Genomic DNA, 20,287 nt, shown 5'->3' with positions numbered 1-20,287 from the left:
TGCTTCCTAACCTTAATAACCACTATATGTAATTCAGAAAGGCACTTTTGATCAAATCTCAAATGGTATTGTTGACTTACTGATTTGCAGACAAATGTTGTGTGTGTGAAAGTGAACTGCTGGAGTAATGAAAGAAAGTTTATTGAACAGTGAGTTGTTGCTGCTGCTGAAAGAAGGCCATTCTCCTAATGGATGCTCTGTGAAATATTCAGTTAGAATGTTTAGGCTGAACCATAAATTCTGACTGAGATTTGGAAATGCAGCAGCAAGCTCAACTCAAGGTCAAAAATAAGGACTAGGATATTGGTAATGGTGTATCTCATTTTCAAGCAGGAATACAGAAATTATATTGAATAATTAAAATTGACACAAATTATTTATCACAATAAAATATAAACTGTGTGCAACCTGAAAATTTCTTTATCCTATCCACTATCATCTGTAGTTCACGAGTAATTATAAAAATTATCACCACTGACAAAATCATTCACAAATAAGCAGACTGATTGAACTACTTATTGTAGTTGTTAATGGCAATTATAAGTAACGAAGATCTTAAAACACACTTGGTTGTTAGGTGTTTGTAACATCAATCCCTCGAAGGTAGTGATGTATGTGCAAGAACATCTTACACACGGCCATCTACATTATAATTTGTTTCTTCATAGCAAAGGGAAGTAACTTATATATTCTATTTTCCTAATAACCAGTGACGACAATCTAGCAACTTATCTTTCATTTGTATGATCTTTTGTCTATTTGTAAATGATTAGACGCATGAATTTAAATTGTTGTCACGCAAAATCAGCGAACACAAACAAATTATTAGTTCTTTGAAATTAACTGTTAAAAAGAGTGCTGATTTGGAACTTTTTACTGGAATCCTTGCTTTTCCAAAAGCTTCAACACCTTTTTCTTCTGAAATGGTCTTTGTTTTCTTCGTTTGGCCATATTTAAGCTTTCAAAACTGATTGTTCTGTTGCAATGCAGCGGCATTTTCCCACAAGTTACTGGAACGTCTCTCAGATATAAGGTGTCTTTTCCCACCCAAATTGAAAATTAAAAAATCTGCAGACTGTTAATTTCAACCTTTTGTGGGCATTTATAGCCTAACTACCATACTTGGCAATGCTACAGATAGAACTGACAAGACACTTAGCATAAAGTAGAACTGAATGTACGTCAACTCAATTTTAACATTAGGGGAAGAATTTCAGCACTGTCAAAAAATGTTACAGATTTTGTTTTCCAATCGCTATAGCAGAGGGTGGGTGCTGGGTGGGCGCTATAGGCTAGTTGCAAATGGTGGTGAGTGTAAACAGATTAGAATTTTGACCACCACAGGAGAAAGCAGTGCGGGGAAACAAACCCCACCTCCATTTCACTGGGCAGTGGCCTACAGCAAAACTGACACATTGTCACAGGGATTGTCGAGCACTTCTGGTGCTGTATGGGTCGTAATCGAAATCCCTGATGGACCAGGATTAGTCACTTCACTTATTTCAAAATAAGAAAAGAAAACAACGAGTAACACACAACATAAAGCATTCGGGGATGGCTACTGAGCAATTGCTTGTTGAAATTAGCAAAATATTGTTAAGGCCATAGTCCAGATCAGACCTCTAGCAGTGTTCTATGCAACTATAGTTCAAAACTTTTGCCAGCTAACTGTCCACATTTAAACTATCCCCATTATACTACCTTTTGATCATTAGCAAACAAACAAACGTAACCTTTCATTCTTATGAAATGCTAGGTCCCATGGTTGAGTACTATGTTGCATTACATGAGTGTATCTTAAACAGACCATTCAACCACCAATAACCACCATCACACCAGTCACTGTTGCAATTGTACACTTTATTTTGCACATTGATTCTTGCGCAATTGGGCTTCACCAGATGATGTAAAATGCCAATAACTGTTTACATTTTTAATATTCTGCGCAGAAAATACAGCTATTTCAAACTACCTCTGATAAATAGCTCATCTGGATATAATTCGTTATGAAACTGCATTTTTTAAGTAACTTCACATATTTAGATACAATTTGCATCTGTTTTGCATTTATTGCAAAATGCGAATTATTCCGGCCCCTACTAATGGTGTTTGTCTCTTATAAGTAGTTAGTTCGAAATCTTTTGAATAGTTTTTCTTTCACACTTTTGCAATTTTCATTTTGGTGTATGTTTCTTACTTCATGTAAGTACTTCTTCCAGTTACACAATTCATATTAGGGTTTTAAGAAATAAAACTGTCTATGTACACTGTTTAGTTTTAATGGTTTCCTCGCTCCTTTGTTTAACGAAAACTCACAGCCTTTTCTTATTACTGAAAGCTATTGCTGTACATTTATTCTTTGGGCTAGAAAGTTATTCCTGTTGTACACTCTAATTGGCACAACAACCATCCTTCGAACAATGATTCACGGCATTGTAAGTTTCTAGTTCTTCTAATGTTGCCACAGTTTGTAACAAAATTTCCATGAAATTTACTAACAGGTAACACACATGTAGATCTTCAGGAAAATAATGTGATTTTGATTGCAGATCATGCTCTTCATATTTCATCTTTCAAGACTGAAAACTTTAACTGGATTCCATATTAATGAGAAACTCTGGAACCTGCACAAAGACAGATGCTATTGTCACACATATATGAAGAAAATACAGGGTGTTTTAAATTAGTTTTACCTTCATTATTAACACTTACCAATACCACAAAAGCAAATGGTAATTACTGTGGATATTATATGAATTGCAGATTCAACAAGATAGTAACTGTGAACAACTGTGTCAATGGAAACTTTACAATCACGTTATATTGTGTTTTCTGTTTACATATGTGCTGTCAAGAGAACACAAATTTAGCATTGGAGGGCAACGTGGAGGGTAAAAATCATAGAGGGAGACCAAGAGATGAATGCACTAAGCAGATACAGAAGGATGTAGGTTGCAGTAAGCACTGGGAGATTAAGAAGCTTGCACAGGATAGAGTAGCATGGAGAGGTGCATCAAACCAGTCTCAGGACTGAAGACGACAACAACAACAACAACAACAACAACAACAATGTGCTGTCAACCAAGGATATGCACCCACCATGTTGTGTAGGCGCTGTCTGCTACAGTTCCAGTAGGGGGCACATTTCTTCAGCCACCTAGCAGTCTACGAATTTGGCAATTTTCATTATTTTGTGGGTTCCCTACCTCTATCAGTAAAAATGGAAATGTTGTTGTTGCTGTCTATCTGTTAAAATTCCTGTTGGACGTGAACAGTTGACATTTATGGCACATACTAAGGTCTACAGTTCCTTGACGGTGTAACAAATATAAGCTTGTAAGGAATATCAAGTTGAAATTTATGTCACATACTGAGGTCTACAGCCTCTGCAGTATAGTAAATGTAAGCTTCTATGTCAATACAACAAAAAGAAATGGCTATTTATGTCACATATTTTGATATTCGAAAACTGCTCATCAAAACCTATAGGGTGATTCCCTTTGGCCTAGAATCATAAAACTTGGCAAGAAGCAAGATTTCATAGTAAAATTAAAGGAAAAAAATCTGAAAATTGTTAATTTGTAATTATATCACAAGGGAATTTTTTGGTAATTTGTTATGTGACTGACTGTAATTCCAAAAAATTTTAATTCGTAACTATACAACACAAAAAGAATTCTTTTTTGTCATTTGTTGTCTGACTGACTGCTAAGACTCCTTTTTCTTAGGGACAGATATAACATATCAAGTTGATCGTATAATAAGGTCTATGATCTGTTGGTGGTGTAAAAAAATTAATCTTCCAAGTAAATGCAGTATTTTCATACTCACAAACTTGCTCATTAAAACCTATAGGACAGCTGCTCTTTCTGTTGATTGGGAGGAATCCATCATGCGACAACAGTGGAAACACTCTCCAGAAATTAAGAAATTGCTGTGAAGCCATTAACTCTGCTTATGCAATTGCTAATACTACCATGTCATCTCTTGCCAAACACAGTCACAAACTGGGATTACATACAATGCTGATATAATGAAGCTCTCCTTTTCAATTAGGATTACCTTATATTTGGTCCAGTTTTGCAGACAGAGGATGAGAGAGTCCAACCAAGTTAGCATGTGTAAATTACATGCATTTCAAGATACTAAACGCAGTTGGAGGAACAAGAAGCAACAGTGTATTTAATGTAAAATCACAAACATACTAACATTTTCTGTAAAGTGTTGTTATCACACTACCAAAGAATGTATGAGCAGATGAATTTGAAAACTACCTAGGGATCAGTTGACATTTTGTACTTCTAAACAGTTACACAGAAGAAGAACTGTGTTTGATAACGGAAAGAAGAGTAAAGAGAAACCCAGATCTCTTCCTGGTATTTGCGTACCTTAAAAAATCAAACAATATCCATCAGGAAAAGTTATTTGAGACGCTGAGGAGAAACAATATAAAACAGAGACACAGACTAATCTAAAAAAAACTACTACTGAGAACTAAAAAAATGGAAATTAAGAAAGACATCATGAAAACTTCAAAGGTAAGCTTAACAGTTCTGCTTCAGCAGCTATTTTGGTCTTGGACAATCCACACTATCATGAACTTTGGATTTTGTGATTCGTGGTATTTGTGGGCAAGCAGGCTGCTTTCTTTCTAGATAGTTTGATCAAATGACACACAACAATAACAATCTAGAAGAAAGAATGGTGAGCATTTAAGGTCTCATTGACAATTCAGTTGGAGTACAAGCAAAGATATAAACAAGGAAGCGAATGAAATTGTTAAGAATTCTTTCCAAAAGAACCATTAAAGCATTCATCGCAGTCAATTCAGAGAAACCACAAAGAACATAAAGCTGGATGGCTGGAGTTAGTTTTGTACCCAATTTATTCTGTAAATGTGTATCCAGTGTCCTACCAAGAGTGCCACCTTATTAGTCAAAAAACCATGGTTCCTCTTTTGCATTTCAGTCACTTACCCTGCCAGTGACACTGAAAAACTTCACAGGTGAAAGACATTTCAATATATCTTTAAAAACACTATTTTGTTATTCTCCAATATAAAGCTGTGTTTTAGTTTTTATTCTGCAATATTAAAGGTACCTCTGACACCAAACAACATTTAAAAGAGATTACTAACACAATTCAAACAGTTTTTTACAGAATTTTCAACTGAGTTAGCCCCTCTTATTCTGTCCTCAAAAGGAAAGACGTATCTCGAACAGAGTTATCTCCTCCATGTCAACCAGCATGGATTCCAAAAGGGTCAATCAATCCCAACTTATATTTTTCTAACATGACACCTACAAGCCATGAATCAAGGTAGTGAGGTAGAGGCAGTACTTTGCAAAAGTATTTGACTCAGTACCCCATCAATACTTAGCAAAGAAAGTAATATCATAGGGGACATCAAGAAAAAGTGGTGACTGGATCAAAGATTTCCTTGTTAGGAGAATGCATCTTGTTATCTTGGATGAACAGTTATCAACATATGTAGAAGTATCTTCCGGCGTGCCACAAGGAAATTTGTTGTGACCCCTGCTGTTTATGTTGTGTATTAATGATCTTGTGGACAATATTAGTAGTAACCTCAGACCCTTCACAGATGAGGCACTTATCTATAATGATATACTTTCTGAAAGTACGAGGTGCATTCAAGTTCTAAGGCCTCCGATTTTTTTTCTCCGGACTGGAAAGAGATAGAAACATGCGCATTGTTTTAAAATGAGGCCACATTCATTGTCAATACATTCCAGAGATGGCAGCACCGTATGGCAGATGGAATTTCACCGCCAGCGGAGGGAACGAGAACTGTTTTAAATAGTTAAAATGGCGACGTTTTCCTTACTTGAACAGCGTGCAATCATTCATTTTCTGAATTTGCGTGGTGTGAAACCAATTGAAATTCATCGACAGTTGAAGGAGACATGTGGTGATGGAGTTATGGATGTGTCGAAATTGCGTTCGTGGGTGCGACAGTTTAATGAAGGCAGAGCATCGTGTGACAACAAACCGAAACAACCTCGGGCTCGCACAAGCCAGTCTGACGACATGATCGAGAAAGCGGAGAGAATTGTTTTGGGGGATCGCCGAATGACTGTTGAACAGATTGCCTCCAGAGTTGGCATTTCTGTGGGTTCTGTGCACACAATCCTGCATGACGACCTGAAAATGTGAAAAGTGTTATCCAGGTGGGTGCCACGAATGCTAACGGACGACCACATGGCTGACCGTGTGGCATGTTGCCAAGCAATGTTGACGCGCAACGACAGCATGAATGGGACTTTCTTTTCGTCGGTTGTGAGAATGGATGAGACATTGATGCCATTTTTCAATCCAGAAACAAAGCGCCAGTCAGCTCAATCGAAGCACACAGATTCACCACCACCAAAAAAATTTCGGGTAACCACAAGTGCTGAAAAAATGGGCAGCGAGGGCGTAATCCTTACCCACTATGGTAACAGGTGCATCCTACGAAAATGTTTTGAAGAACAAATTCCTCCTGCACTGCTACAAAAACGTCCGGGAAGTGCTGTGCATGTGCTGTTTCACCAAGGCAACGCGCCCGCACATCGAGCTAACGTTACGCAACAGTTTCTTCGTGATAACAACTTTGAAGTGATTTCTCATGCTCCCTACTCACCTGACCTGGCTACTAGTGACTTTTGGCTTATTCCAACAATGAAAGACACTCTCCATGGCCACACATTCACCAGCCATGCTGCTATTGCCTCAGCGATGTTCCAGTGGTCAAAACAGACTCCTAAAGAAGCCTTCGCCGCTGCCATGGAATCATGGCATCAGTGTTGTGAAAAATGCGTAGATCTGCAGGGCGATTACATCGAGAAGTAACGCCAGTTTCATCGATTTCAGGTGAGTAGTTAATTAGAAAACAAATTGGTAGCCTTAGAACTTGAATGCACCTCGTAGCTGCACAAATATTCAGTCAGATGTTAAGATCTTAAAGCAGCGCAAATATTGGCAACTTGCTCCAAATGTTCAGAAATATTGTTGTGGTCTTCAGTCCAGAGATTGGTTTGATGCAGCCCTCCATGCCACTCTATCCTGCATCTCCAAATACCCACTGCAACCTACATCCTTCTGAATCTGCTTAGTGTATCCATTTCTTGGTCCCCCTCTATGATTTCTGCCCTCCAATACTAAATTGGTGATCCCTTGATGCCTCACAATGTGTGCTACCAACCGATCCCTTCTTCAAGTCAAGTTGTGCCACAAATTCCTCTTCTCCTCAATTCTATTCAGTACCTCCTCATTAGTTATGTGATCTACCCATCTAATCTTCAGCATTCTTCTGTAGCACCACATTTCAAAAACTTATATTCTCTTCTTGTCTAGACTACTTATCATCCATGATTCATTTCCATACATAGCTACACTCCATACACACTCCTTCATAAAGACTTCCTGACACTTAAATCTATACTCGATGTTAACAAACTTATCTTCTTCAGAAACGCTTTTCTTGCCATAGCCAGTCTACATTTTATATCCTCTCTACTTCAACCATCATCAGTTATTTTGCACCCCAAATAGCAAAACTCATCTACTATCCTCCTTTCCGTTCAACTGCTCTTCCAGGTCCTCCAGGTCTTCCAGGTACTCCAAATTTTTCTTTTGTTCCCTTTATTTCTTGCTCAATATACAGATTGAATAACACTCCCTTCCCAACCACTGCTTTCCTATCATGCCCCTTGACTCTTATAACTGCCATCTAGTCTCTGTACAAATTGCAAATAGCCTTTCGCTCCCTGTATTTCCCCCTGCCACCTTCAGAATTTGAAAGAGAGTATTCCAGTCAACATTGTCAAAAGCTTTCTCCAAGTCTACAAATGCTAGAAACGTAGGTTTGCCATTCCTTAATCTATTTTCTAAGATAAGTCGTAGGGTCAGTATTGCTTCACGTGCTCCAATATTTCTTCAGAATCCAAACTGATCTTCATCAAGGTTGGCTTCTACCAGTTTTTTCATTCGTCTGTAAATAATTCGCATTAGTACTTTGCAGCTGTGACTTATTAAACTGATAGTTCAGTAATTTTCACATCTGTCAACACCTGCTTTCTTTGGGATTGGAATTGTTATATTCTTCTTGAAGTCTGAGGGTATTTCGCCTGTCTCATACATCTTGCTCACCAGATGGTAGAGTTTCATCATGGCTGGGTCTCTCAAGGCTATCAGCAGCTCTAATACAATGTTGTCTACCCCTGGAGCCTTGTTTTGGCATAGGTCTTTCAGTGCTCTGTCAAACTCTTCACGCAGTATCATATCTCCTATTTCAACTTCATCTACATCCTTGTTCATCTCCGTAATATTGTCCTCAACTGTATTTTCAAGACTGATATGTTTGTAGACGTGAGTGCAGTGGCGGTGTTGACAATACACACGTCAATGAGGCATAGTGCTTCAATGCTGTTGCTGATAGAGCTCACAGCAAAATGGTTCTGCTTGCGTGCACTGCCCGCTTACATAGAGAGAGGTTACATAACATGCTGATAACGGACTTAGACTCTGCGCTCACCAACGACGGAGTGTTACAGCGTACGCGCGCTGTAGTCTCACTGACAGCGCGTGTCTGCTGGTGCACCGAGCCAGGCGGGTTGCGTCAGCCACTGACTAGTCACTCAGGGGGCAGTGTGGCACTATGTTTTGGATTTTTTTCAAACTGTTGCATCCTTGAGCCCCCGTTGTACATCTAGTGGTTACAGGAGTCAAGGACCACACTTTATGAATAATTATAGTACAAAGTAACATCTCCTGTATGTACACCAAGTCCTTTAATCCATACATGAGTTTTCTCATCATTACCAACTGTACGACAGGAACGGGTATATAGGGGGAAAGGGATATTACTATATACATAACTATGTCTACTTGAGTTCTTAGGATCTATTCCACAATGCTAGGTCTTGTAAGCGATGACATCTCGGTCGGCAAAGGATTCAAGTCCAGGTGGCGATGTGTTTTCACAGCAAACGACTGAAAGTGTAAACCACCCGCTGCCAGCTGCTCCAGTAGCGACGTCAAGAGAGAAATTAATTCGACAGCCACGAAAGAACATTACTAACTCTATGACAGGAACGAGTATACAATGTAAAAGACATGTTACTATATACAAAACTATGTCTACTTTGAGTCTTCAGGTCAATTCCACAATGCCAGGTCTTGTAAGTGATGACATCTCGGTCGGCGAAAGATTCAAGTCCAGAAGCAAACGACAGCGCGTGTAAACCACCCACTGCCAGCTGCTCCAGTAGCAATGTCAAGAGAGAAATTAACTCGACAGACACGAAATTACATACGCCCATTAAGAATAATGGACTGTGCTGTGCCACTGGTGCCAAGTTTATTTTCAAGACTGATAATATGTTTGTAGATGGGAGCGCGGTGGCGGCGTTGACAATACACACGTTGACGAGGCATAATGCTTCAATGCTGTTGCAGATAGAGCTCACAGCGGAATGGTTCCACTGGTGTGCATTGCCACCATTGTATAGACCCTCTAATGGTTTGGCAACAAGAGAAGCAATGCAAAACTGGATGTCGCACTTTCCTTTTCTCTTATTACAACTGGGTTACTTGAAATGTTCAGCCGATCCTCTTCTCTGGATACACGGCTGTGTCGATCTGCACAACTTCTTCTCCGAAGAAATAATGCTCGTCACAGGGATTAAAAAAAAACTCTCTCGCTCTCTCTCTGCTCTTGAAATAACTAGGTACTCTCATAATACTTTCCATTCGGTTCTGGTATATTTTCATTTCCACAAGTCTCACGTATGTATACAAATTCTTGCAAGTCAATTGCGTCTTTAACCATCAGATACAATGTGGTGAGTTTAATAACCACCAGAAATTCAAAGACAGTTCTTGCTTCTAGCAAGTCTAATACCAGCATTAAAAGTCTCTAGTCAAACCATACTTCATTTTTTCATAACAATTACAATCTTTACACTGTCAAAGAATAACACATGCTTGCTCTCTGTATGTAACATACAGCTTCTATGGCACAAGTGGCAAACACTTGTCTGTGCCGATCGACCGCCCTGATTGCTGTATTCTCCCAATACATGTCCATCCTAGACACACAAAAACAGGTGGTGCGGTAGACACATCTCCACTCTCCCACACTAATACCTAAAATATTGAGTGTTCAGGATGGTGGAAGACTGAGTGTCTCTAGAATTTACCCCAAAATCCTCGAGGCACTGTATATCCCTCCCCTTATCTCGAACATGTGATATTTTATACATATTCATTATGTATAGTAATATCCCCCATAGCACTTATTCACATCTTAATCAGTATATATTATATTTCTTCTAGTAATCACGTACTTAATATCTAGCTCTTCTTTCTTCGTTTTGCTAATAACTATCTGAGCATATTGGAGTTAGTACTTTTATATCTAGGAATCGTGCGGACAACATTCTTGATTTCCAATCACAAACTCCAGCTGTCACAGACACTTTACTCTACTTCTCTGTAGTTTTTTCTTTAGTACATATTAGTTTGATTATCTGCCACAGCTTGTAGTCTGGAGGAACTCCAGGAAAATGGAAGTGTTCTTTCCGACACTCATGAACATAAAACATAACAATGCTAGTGTAATAGAGAATCCAAACTTACCAGAATAATTACGACAAAATTTTGTGACTTTTGTCATGATACTGTCCTTTCCCCTCTAGTAACAGTACCTATACCTTACATATGGTTTGATCCTACGAGTACCTTTTGTCCTTCTGTTTTTGACAGGTACACCCCTTTTTAATTCCTATTTTCCTACGGTACAGGTCAATCCCCTTCTTGCTGCACTTGTCCACACAGCCTTTCTTAGGTCTGCCCACCTGCCCTTTTATATCCAATACATACTGGGTGCGCAATCCTTATCCTTCCTGAGTAGACCTCATGGTTCATTTCCCTAGTATACATCTTTATGTAAACTACAATTAAATGTTGTCTGGAAACTAAATCTGTTTCACACTTAACACTCACTTCTTAATACTTCATTTAATCCCCTAGAGTCCTCCATTATGCTTCCACTCCTATGCTTCCAATGTACACCACATGTATATTATTCAATATATCATACCTTTACTTATGCTATTCTTGTCCCACTATCCTACAAATCATCAGAACAAATGTTTGACTGACATTCCTGAGTAATTATCACAATTAGTTCCTCCCTGGCTAATGCTCATTAGTTCCTCCTTGGCTTATGCTCTCCTTAACTAATCACACTTCCTTCTTTAGTATCCCTGATGTGATTTATCATATTTTTTACATCTTTAAATATCTAAAAACAAAGATGATGTAACTTACCAAATGAAAGTGTTGGTATGTTGATAGAGACACTAACAAACACAAACACACACACAAAATTCAAGCTTTCTCAACCCATGGTTGCTTCATCAGGAAAGAGGGAAGGAGAGGGAAAGACGAAAGGATGTGGGTTTTAAGGGAGAGGGTAAGGAGTCATTCCAATCCCGGGAGCGGAAAGACTTACCTTAGGGGGAAAAAGGGACAGGTATACACTCGCACACACACACATATTCATCTGCACATATACAGACACAAGCAGACATATGTAAAGGCAAAGAGTTTGGGCAGAGATGTCAGTCGAGGCAGAAGTACAGAGGCAAAGATGTTGTTGAATTACAGGTGAGGTATGAGCGGCGGCAACTTGAAATTAGTGAAGGTTGAGGCCTGGTGGGTAACGGCAAGAGAGGATATATTGAAGGGCAAGTTCCCATCTCTGGAGTTCTGATAGGTTGGTGTTAGTGGGAAGTATCCAGATAACCCACACGGTGTAACACTTTTTATCTTTATGTACATATGTGATATAGAATCATCTTTGTTCTTGTACATATATTTCCTATATATACATAGTAATAAATATCTACTTCACAGTTTTCTCAAGTAACTAGGTGATGTAGAACTGTCACCATAATCTACCATGTGTGCATATTTCTCTATGTGCCCATTCTTTCCCCCTGCAACACTTGACAATTCTTACATCATTTTTATCTGTTCCTCCATTGTTTGTGTCTTCGTGTTTCATTGTGTGTATGTGTAAGTGTGTCTGGTTATCCAGATTCTTCAGCCTATTTATATGAAATAAGTTGAAGGTTGTTGGAAACCACGGAAAAAAAGGAGGACTTCAGCAATAGAAGTATATGAATATGTAAAGGTGGGAAGATAGACCGCTACTCAGATGAGAAGCAAGAAAGGAAAAAGTAGAAATGGTTGGTAAGATCAAAGAAGAGAAAGATAATAGCCCCAAAGACAGGAAACCCTTCCCACCCCTCTTCCCCAGGATCCCTACTTCGCTGATATTTGAGTGAGAAGCTTGAGGAGGTACGGTGTTAAACGTCTCCTACAGAATGGACATTCTCACCTTCACCTTTGAAGTCCCGAAAAAAAATCTTAGCAAGCCCTATGGAATGGCAGACAGTGAAGAATCGGTCACACTTGTTTGCAAGGGTTGTTTGAAAGGTGTGGAGTGTCTTCTGTGTTAGCCACGATTTATTTGTTAGTGTAAATCATGTTTTAATCTGTAATATCCACCCCTTCCAAAACCAATACAAACACTCCCATCTACATCATATTTCATAAAAGGTATAAAATATTCTATACTAACTAGAATATTATACCCTACGATCAAACAGTTGTTTAGTTAATCGCTTTACACTATATTTTATACATACAAAAAGTACTCTGTTCAGTTTATGTTGTCTCAGCATCACTCTGAATAGTACCATTATATTATTTTTTCCATTAATACTATATTCTATTCATTTCATTAAATATCTAGGATCACTGCTTATCCATGATTCTCACAAGTCTATTATTTTTGTCATATCCAATTTTCTATACGCTAAAATTATAGGATGGTTTAAGAATTCATTAATAGAAAACAGAATAGCTTAAGATTTGAAGGGAATTCGGTGCAGGAAGAATAGTACAGAAGAAACAACAAAATCAACTTGGGATCCAATAGTCATCGCTCCGCCCGTTAACACAATTTGTTAACATCCTTGGGGAACAAATGTGACCCCACCCAGATCCCATCACTGGATTACTTATGGACCAATACTTCTCGCTAAATTTTGTGTGAAAACCTCCCCACAACAAAACAATTACCACTCTACTAGGAAACACAACATTAAGTAAAGTTATTCTATTTTCTACTCTGTCAAGGACAAGTTTGAATTCTTCGCACAAGTCGTCTATAACATTTCTATTATCATTAAGTTTGGAAAAAGCAACAGTCAAAACGTTTCCGAAGATTATTCTCATGGCAACTTTTCGATCGATTATTTCCTCTATCTGTCCCTCCAGATAACTTATATTTATTAAGTCTGAAGTGACTAGTTTCTCCTTTAAGTCTTGTTCCATGTTATTTACTTGGGTACTAACACATGCAATTTGCGACAGGACTAGAGGTATTAATATATCCTGTTTTTCCAAACTCTCTTTTAAAGTGTGCAACCAATGTTTTTCAGCATTGAATGTAACATTGAGGCATATGCTTCGAAATGATCCTAACTTTTCGCTAAGTTCAGTTTCTACATTATTACCTTTATCTTCAATATCAAATTCTAGTTTTTTAGCTTGTTCCTGAAATTGGTTACTCTGTGTCTGACTAAAGTCAGTGAACAGTTGATTTACATGGATAGTCAGAGAATTACTTAATTCATTCTTTAAATATAACTGCAAACTCTCCACTTTATCATTTAAGGCATCGAACTTAGCATTTAAAACCTCGCCCTGCGCTTCTAGTTTTCCACTTAAAGTAGCACTTAGTTCCTTTCTTATAGAAGAATTTTGAGCAGTAAATTCTTTACTTTGTGCATCTAATATAGAATTTAATTGCAAACTCTGAGCTTCTAGATTTTTACTTAAAGTAGTAATTTGAGCATTTACAGGCTGCTGAATCTGACTGCTGGGCTTTAGTTAAATTCACTATTTCAGACCACTCTGGCATTTCCCTAGTCACTTTAATAGCTGTGGTTGGTTCTGCTAGTTGCTGTTATTGATCCATATTGTTTATACTTTTAGATCTCGTGATCATAAAAAAAAAAAATCACCTTTGAGTATAATAACTATACTAACAGTCTATTATTGAACGGTATCCTTAACTTTACATTGAAATAATTATTGTCTTTTGCTCAGCCGGCGTAGAGTCTTAGGTTGTATCAGTGAGCAGGAGTGGAATTGGCACTGGTGAACAGTACAGGCACCAGCAGCATCAAAGGTTAGTTTCAGCATCGGTGTCGGGGAAGAGATTTGTAGTCAGCACCGGTGAGCAGCAGTTGGCGCCATTGGTGTAGGTTACTGGTTATTGCCTCCACACCCCCACGATGTGCATGGGGGCTGCTTACTCTCCACACTGGATCCTCATCGTCGTATAGATCTCGTCATAACTCTTCTTAGTCTAAATTGTTGAGATTTTCCTTACTTCTTATTTTGTCTGGTATTCATCAACTTTCACCCTTTTTGCTGTTTATGTAGAATCCAACTCTGCGAAACAATTTCTCTGTCTTGTTACTATTGATTTCTATGGCAACTCACAATATCTTCTTATCTCGATTTTCTTTTAAAATTCCACTTTCTGAGAGTCCTGATCATGTAGGTCGCCACGTTCTAATGGTTTTGACGATAGAACATGTAAATTCAGACTGCCGTCCTTGTTAAACAAGTAGGCAATTTACAATGTATCTATACGCCATAAAACTCTCTTCTTAGACATAAATGTCTCCGTCTTGTTGTATTTCACTCGTACTTTGAGCTTTAGAAACACACTTAATTAACATTTACCAACAAGTTTGATTTTAGAACCACATGGAAATTCAAAGACAGTTCTTGCCTCTAGTAAGTCTAACACCTGAATTAATTTCATTTATTCAATCACTACATTGAAAAAGAATAATGCGTGCTTGCTCCTTGTGCGTCACATACAGCTTCCATAGGGCGAACGGCAAACACTTGTCTGCGCTGATCAACCGCCACGATTGTAATATTCTCTAGATACACGTCCATCCTGCACACACACAAACCAGTGGCACGGTAGACACATCTCCACTCTCCCACCTCATACTTAAAATGTCCAGTGTTCGAGACAGTGGAAGACCGAGTGTCTCTAGAATTTACCCCGAAATTCTCGAGGCACAACAACACTCTATATACTCCTTCCACCTATCTGCCTTTCCTTCTTTGCATAGAACTGGTTTTTCATCTGAGCTCTTGATGTTAATACAAGCTATTCTCTTTTCTCCAAAGGTCTGTTTAATTTTCCTGAAGGCAGTATCTATCTTACCCCTAGTGATATATGCCTCTACATCCTTACATTTTTCCTCTAGCCATCTCTGCTTAGCCATTTTGCAATTCCTGTCAATATCATTTTTGAGACATTTGTATTCCTTTTTGCCTGCTTCATTTACTGCATTTTTATATTTTCTCCTTTCATCAATTAAATTTAGCCCTCGTCTTTTTACCTACTTGATCCTCTGCTGCCTTTACTATTTCATCTCTCAAAGCTACTCATTCTTCTTCTACTATATTTCTTTTCCCCGTTCTTGGCAACCATTCCCTAATGCTCTCTCTGAAATTATCTACAACCTCTAGTTCTTTCAGTTTATCAAGGTCCCATTTCCTTAAATTCCCACCTTTTTGCAGTTTCTTCAGTTTTAATTTACAGTTCATAACCAATAGATTGTAGTCAGAGTCCACAGCTGCCCCTGGAAATGTGTTACAATTTAAAACCTAGTTCCTAAATCTCTGTCTCACCATCATATAATCTATCAGAAACCTTCCAGTGTCTCTAGGCCTCTCCACATATAAAATCTTCTTTCATGATTCTTAAACCAAGTGTTAGCTGTGCAAAATTCTACCGGGCAGATTCCTCTTTAATTCCTTATCCCCATTCCATATTCACCTACTACTTTTCCTTCTCTTCCTTTTCCTACTATCGAATTCCAGTCCCCCATGACTATTAAATTTTTGTCTCCATTCACTATCTGAATAATTTCTTTTATCTCATCATACATTTCTTCAACCTCTTCGTCATCTGTGGAGCTAGTTGGCATATAAACGTGTACTACTGTGGTAGGGATGGGCTTGGTGTCTATCTTGGCTACAATAATGTGTTCACTAAGCTGTTCATAGTAGCTTACCTGTGCTCCTATTTTTTTATTCATGACTAAACCTACTCCTGCATTACCCCTATTTGATTTTGTATTTATATCCCTGTATTCATCTGACCAGATGTCTTATTCCTCCTGCCATCGAACATCACTAATTCCTGCTAGATTTAAGTGTAACCTATGCTATCCATTTCCCTTTTTAAATTTTCTAACCTACTTGCCCAATTAAGGGATCTGACATTCCATGCTCCGATCCACAGAACGCCAGTTTTGTTTCTCCTGATAACTATAAAACTATGCACTTCAAAAAACGAGTGACAACTGATACTGGACAAATTATACAAATATCCTGGTGTAAAAATTTGATGGGCTATGGAAAGAAACTTGTCACATAGACTCAGTCAGTCTGCAAAGACAATTTGTTACAAATCACTTGTGTGACAAATCCTAGAATATTGCTCAAATGTGTGGAACCTGTACCAAACAGGGCTTACAGGAAATATTGAATGTATACAGAGAAGGGGCAACAGCAAAGGACACAGGTTTGTTTGGCTCATGGGAGACTATCACCCAGATACTGAAGAAACTGAACTCGTAGAAAGTTGAAGATAGACATAAACTATCCTAAGAAAGACTATTTACAAAGTTTCAGGCACCAAGATAAATCTAAAAACATGTGTCACTTGCTCTAAATATTCAGAAATGTACAACTGTGAACTTCATAAAATGAAAGGACAAGATTATATTAATTACCAGATGTACAGAAGCATTTAAAAAGTCATTCTTACTGTGCTTCATACATGAATGGTGTAAGAAGAAGCCCTAACAACTGGTACAAGGGGAAATACAATCTACCATACACTTCACAGTGGTTTGCAGACTATGGACGTAAATGTAGATGTTTATCTCACAAACCAACTAACCGCCAGTGGAAGAATATATTATTTTCTTGGTAAATAAAGAAGTAATTAAACAGGTAATTGGACTTCACTGCTCACTTGTAGGGTCTTTCATCATTATGAATCCTCATGTGCTTTTTCAGACTGCCTTTATCCACAGTAGCATAGTCACACACTTGACATTTATGACATTTTTCCCCAAAATGAATGTGCTGATGTGCTCGCAGCTTATCAATTCGGCTGTATGTTCTTTTACAAGATTCACACTGAAATGGCCTTTCACCTGAAACATACCAAAATGTATAAATTAAAAAAATAAAAGGCATATATAATCTAGTTCTTTTTATAAAGTACTAAACAGAACTGTTATGCAAAAAACAAAAACCTATTCAAAGACTAGAAATACTTGATAAGGGGAACACGGTAACTGAAGGTAAAATTTCCCAGGCCGTTAGGCTGCACCATGTTCATCTTCAAATTTCTTCTTACACCATTGACTATTTGACTCATCTGATTGCATGTTCTTCAGGATCTTCTGGTGCTCTGTGTTCACTTATAAAACTATCTTTTGTAAATTACTCAAGACTGGTCTCTCATAGTGTTTAGCTAACCAGGTGCAGTAGGAGATCCTGATGGAGATCTCAGCAGAGAGGTCAAAACATCGATTGTGTAAGAAGAAATTTGTATAGGAATATGATGCGGCCTAAAGAGCTACAAGATTTTACCTTCAAAAACAATGGTCATGAAAACCTGTAGACTTACACGTAAAAACAATTCTTTAATCTATTTTTCCACCATCACATCACAAATATAATATTATCAATTCTAGCTTCTTATGAAATTGTCATCAGAACATCTGTTTGAAAAGAAGGGGGGAAAAGCTAATGTTGCTTTAGTCCAAAGACTAATTTATTGCAACTCTCCACGTTAATCTATTGTTGGAGGGCAATATGCATTAACTTTACTGAACATAAAAATTAAACCATAACACATACGACTCTGTTTAATAGCATACTCAACAACAGAATAAAACACTGATAAAACAAAGAGAAAACATAAGTCAGTGACTGCATCAAAGATAATCATTAAAAATAATAATCCCTTGCACATAGCATTACACTGCACATAATACTGCACTTCACCCACCCCCTTCCCCCCCATTAGTGCCAACAACATTTTCTGTTTAACAGGATGTATCATCCGGACTGAGTAACAATGGGTCATGCACAGCCTGCTGATAGCACATTAGAAGTAGCCTCTGACATCCATTGTAGCTGATCTTTGTGGGTGTTGGAACAGTTGGAGTGTTTGTCAAGTCCCAAGTGTGTGTAGAAGAGTCTATACCAGTGTAGGGTGCATGGAAAGCTGGTTTGAGCCTGTCCACAGTGATACTGGTGGGCATAACCATTACATTGACTTACAATGTCTTGTCCCTCAACCTGATGACAAGGTAAGGTCCCCTGTAGGATGGCTGCAGTACTGTGTCAGGCCATATGAAGACATGATGACACTCCAGTAGCTTGTCAAAAAACAAAATGGCATGAGGCTGCTTATGCCTTGGAGCAATAAAGCGTAATTAACAGATTTGTGATTGCAGCTTTTGTACAAAATATGGCAAGACAAAACAGTCATCTGGCCCATTGGCAAAGAACTCACTGGGCAATCATATTGGCGGGTCACGAACATGTTCTTTGGTCGGGGCTTTCAGGTATTCTTTCAACAACATACAGAGATGAATCAACAACTGACCAGAGAAGACAATTTGAGTGTTATCTGTTCAAAGCAGTCACCGATCTACTGGATATGAAGCAGATTAAACTACAGCTTACAACCTGGGAGTGAGTGGTTTGTTTCCACACATGCACCACCCACTGAAAGTGTTGCTTCGGTGTCACAATTCATTGTGGTGGACAGAGATATGGCCCATTAAAACGATGGGTAATGTCTCTGTCCATCACTGTGAAACGTGACACTGAAGTGACACTTTCAGTTGGCAGTGCATGTGTTCAACTAAGCCATTTGCTGCTTGGTGGTAAGTTGTAGTTATAATCTACTTCATACCAAGAAGGACAGCGAGTGCTTTGAACAATACAACTCAAATTGTCTTCCCTAGTCTGTTGTAATTCATAGTGTATGTCAGTGATCGCAGCACCTCGAGCCAGCAAGTAAAACAATCAAGGGCTGTAAGGCAGTAGGTGTATCTTTCCAATGGTGCGACAAGTCCTACAAGATCTAGATGGACGTGATCAGACCTATGATTTGGAGGAAGACACATGCCAAGAGGTAACTGAATGTGCCACCACTTCATTCCGTTGACAGGCCACACATTGTCACATATATTTTCTTTGCAATTTTTGTCCGTGTATGGCCACACAAAAGCTCACTTCATCATGATGGTAGTGGCTCATACTCTAGGATGTAACATTTTATATAACAACATTTTATGTGAAGAGGTGACTGCCTGTTGGCAAAAGTCAGTAATCACAACTTGTTAGTCGCGATGCCACAATACAGCAGCACAGTTGACAGTGGCAGCATAATATGGCGTAGTTATAGACCTGATGGTCACACTTACAAATCTTGTATCTCACTATGTAATCATTGCTCTGTGGCAAGAGCTTCAAAAACAACTGTATCAGTGATCAGTTCAATTCAAGAGATAGCATCGAGTAGCACGTTCAGTTCTTCTTCAACATAAATAATATTGGCACTGAACCTTCTGATATAGCTGAGATGTCACATTTGACATGATTCTCAGGAAGCTGGAGGAAAGCACATTTAGTGGCTTGTTATCTGTGATGAGAATGAACTGCTGTCCCTCCAACATGTGACAAAATTTCTTAATAGCAGTATAGGCAGCACCAATAACTTTTTACTGGAAAAGACTAAGGGCTGCCAGTACTCGGCTATTTGCTCTTGCAGTGCAACACCAATTGATGTGACAGACGCAATAATCATCACAGCGAGACACACCTGTGGAACTGGTTGGACTAATATTGTAGCTTGGCTTGTTAAACACCAACTTGGCCTCACTATTCCACTGGCATTTGTACTTTGGCTTTAGTGAAACATGCACGAATTTATTCAGTGGTGCATCTAGGCAGGCAAGATTGGAAAAAAATCAATGGTAAAAATTAGTTATTCCACAAAATAATTATTTAACTGTCTGCAAAAAATTAAATATAGCTCCTATTTTCTCTTGCAGAGACTGTATGCCTTGCACGTTGACAGTAT

General features: G+C 38.4%; 1 protein-coding gene across 3 annotated transcripts in view; it reads right to left on the bottom strand.

Moving 5' to 3' along the window:
- LOC126271857 (zinc finger protein 239-like) overlaps positions 1 to 20,287 on the bottom strand; it is a 260,845-nt gene that overhangs the window by 135,421 nt on the left and 105,137 nt on the right. For all 3 annotated transcript variants that reach the window (XM_049974191.1, XM_049974192.1, XM_049974193.1), the window contains exon 4: positions 17,153 to 17,336. In XM_049974191.1, the coding sequence (XP_049830148.1) occupies positions 17,153 to 17,336 (184 nt within the window). The remainder of the gene's footprint in view (positions 1 to 17,152; positions 17,337 to 20,287) is intronic.

The sequence above is a fragment of the Schistocerca gregaria genome, chromosome 5 (genome assembly GCF_023897955.1).
Source record: "Schistocerca gregaria isolate iqSchGreg1 chromosome 5, iqSchGreg1.2, whole genome shotgun sequence".
NCBI lineage: Eukaryota > Metazoa > Arthropoda > Insecta > Orthoptera > Acrididae > Schistocerca > Schistocerca gregaria.
Note: the sequence above shows the minus strand (reverse complement) of the source record. Positions and strands in the feature narration are given on the sequence as shown.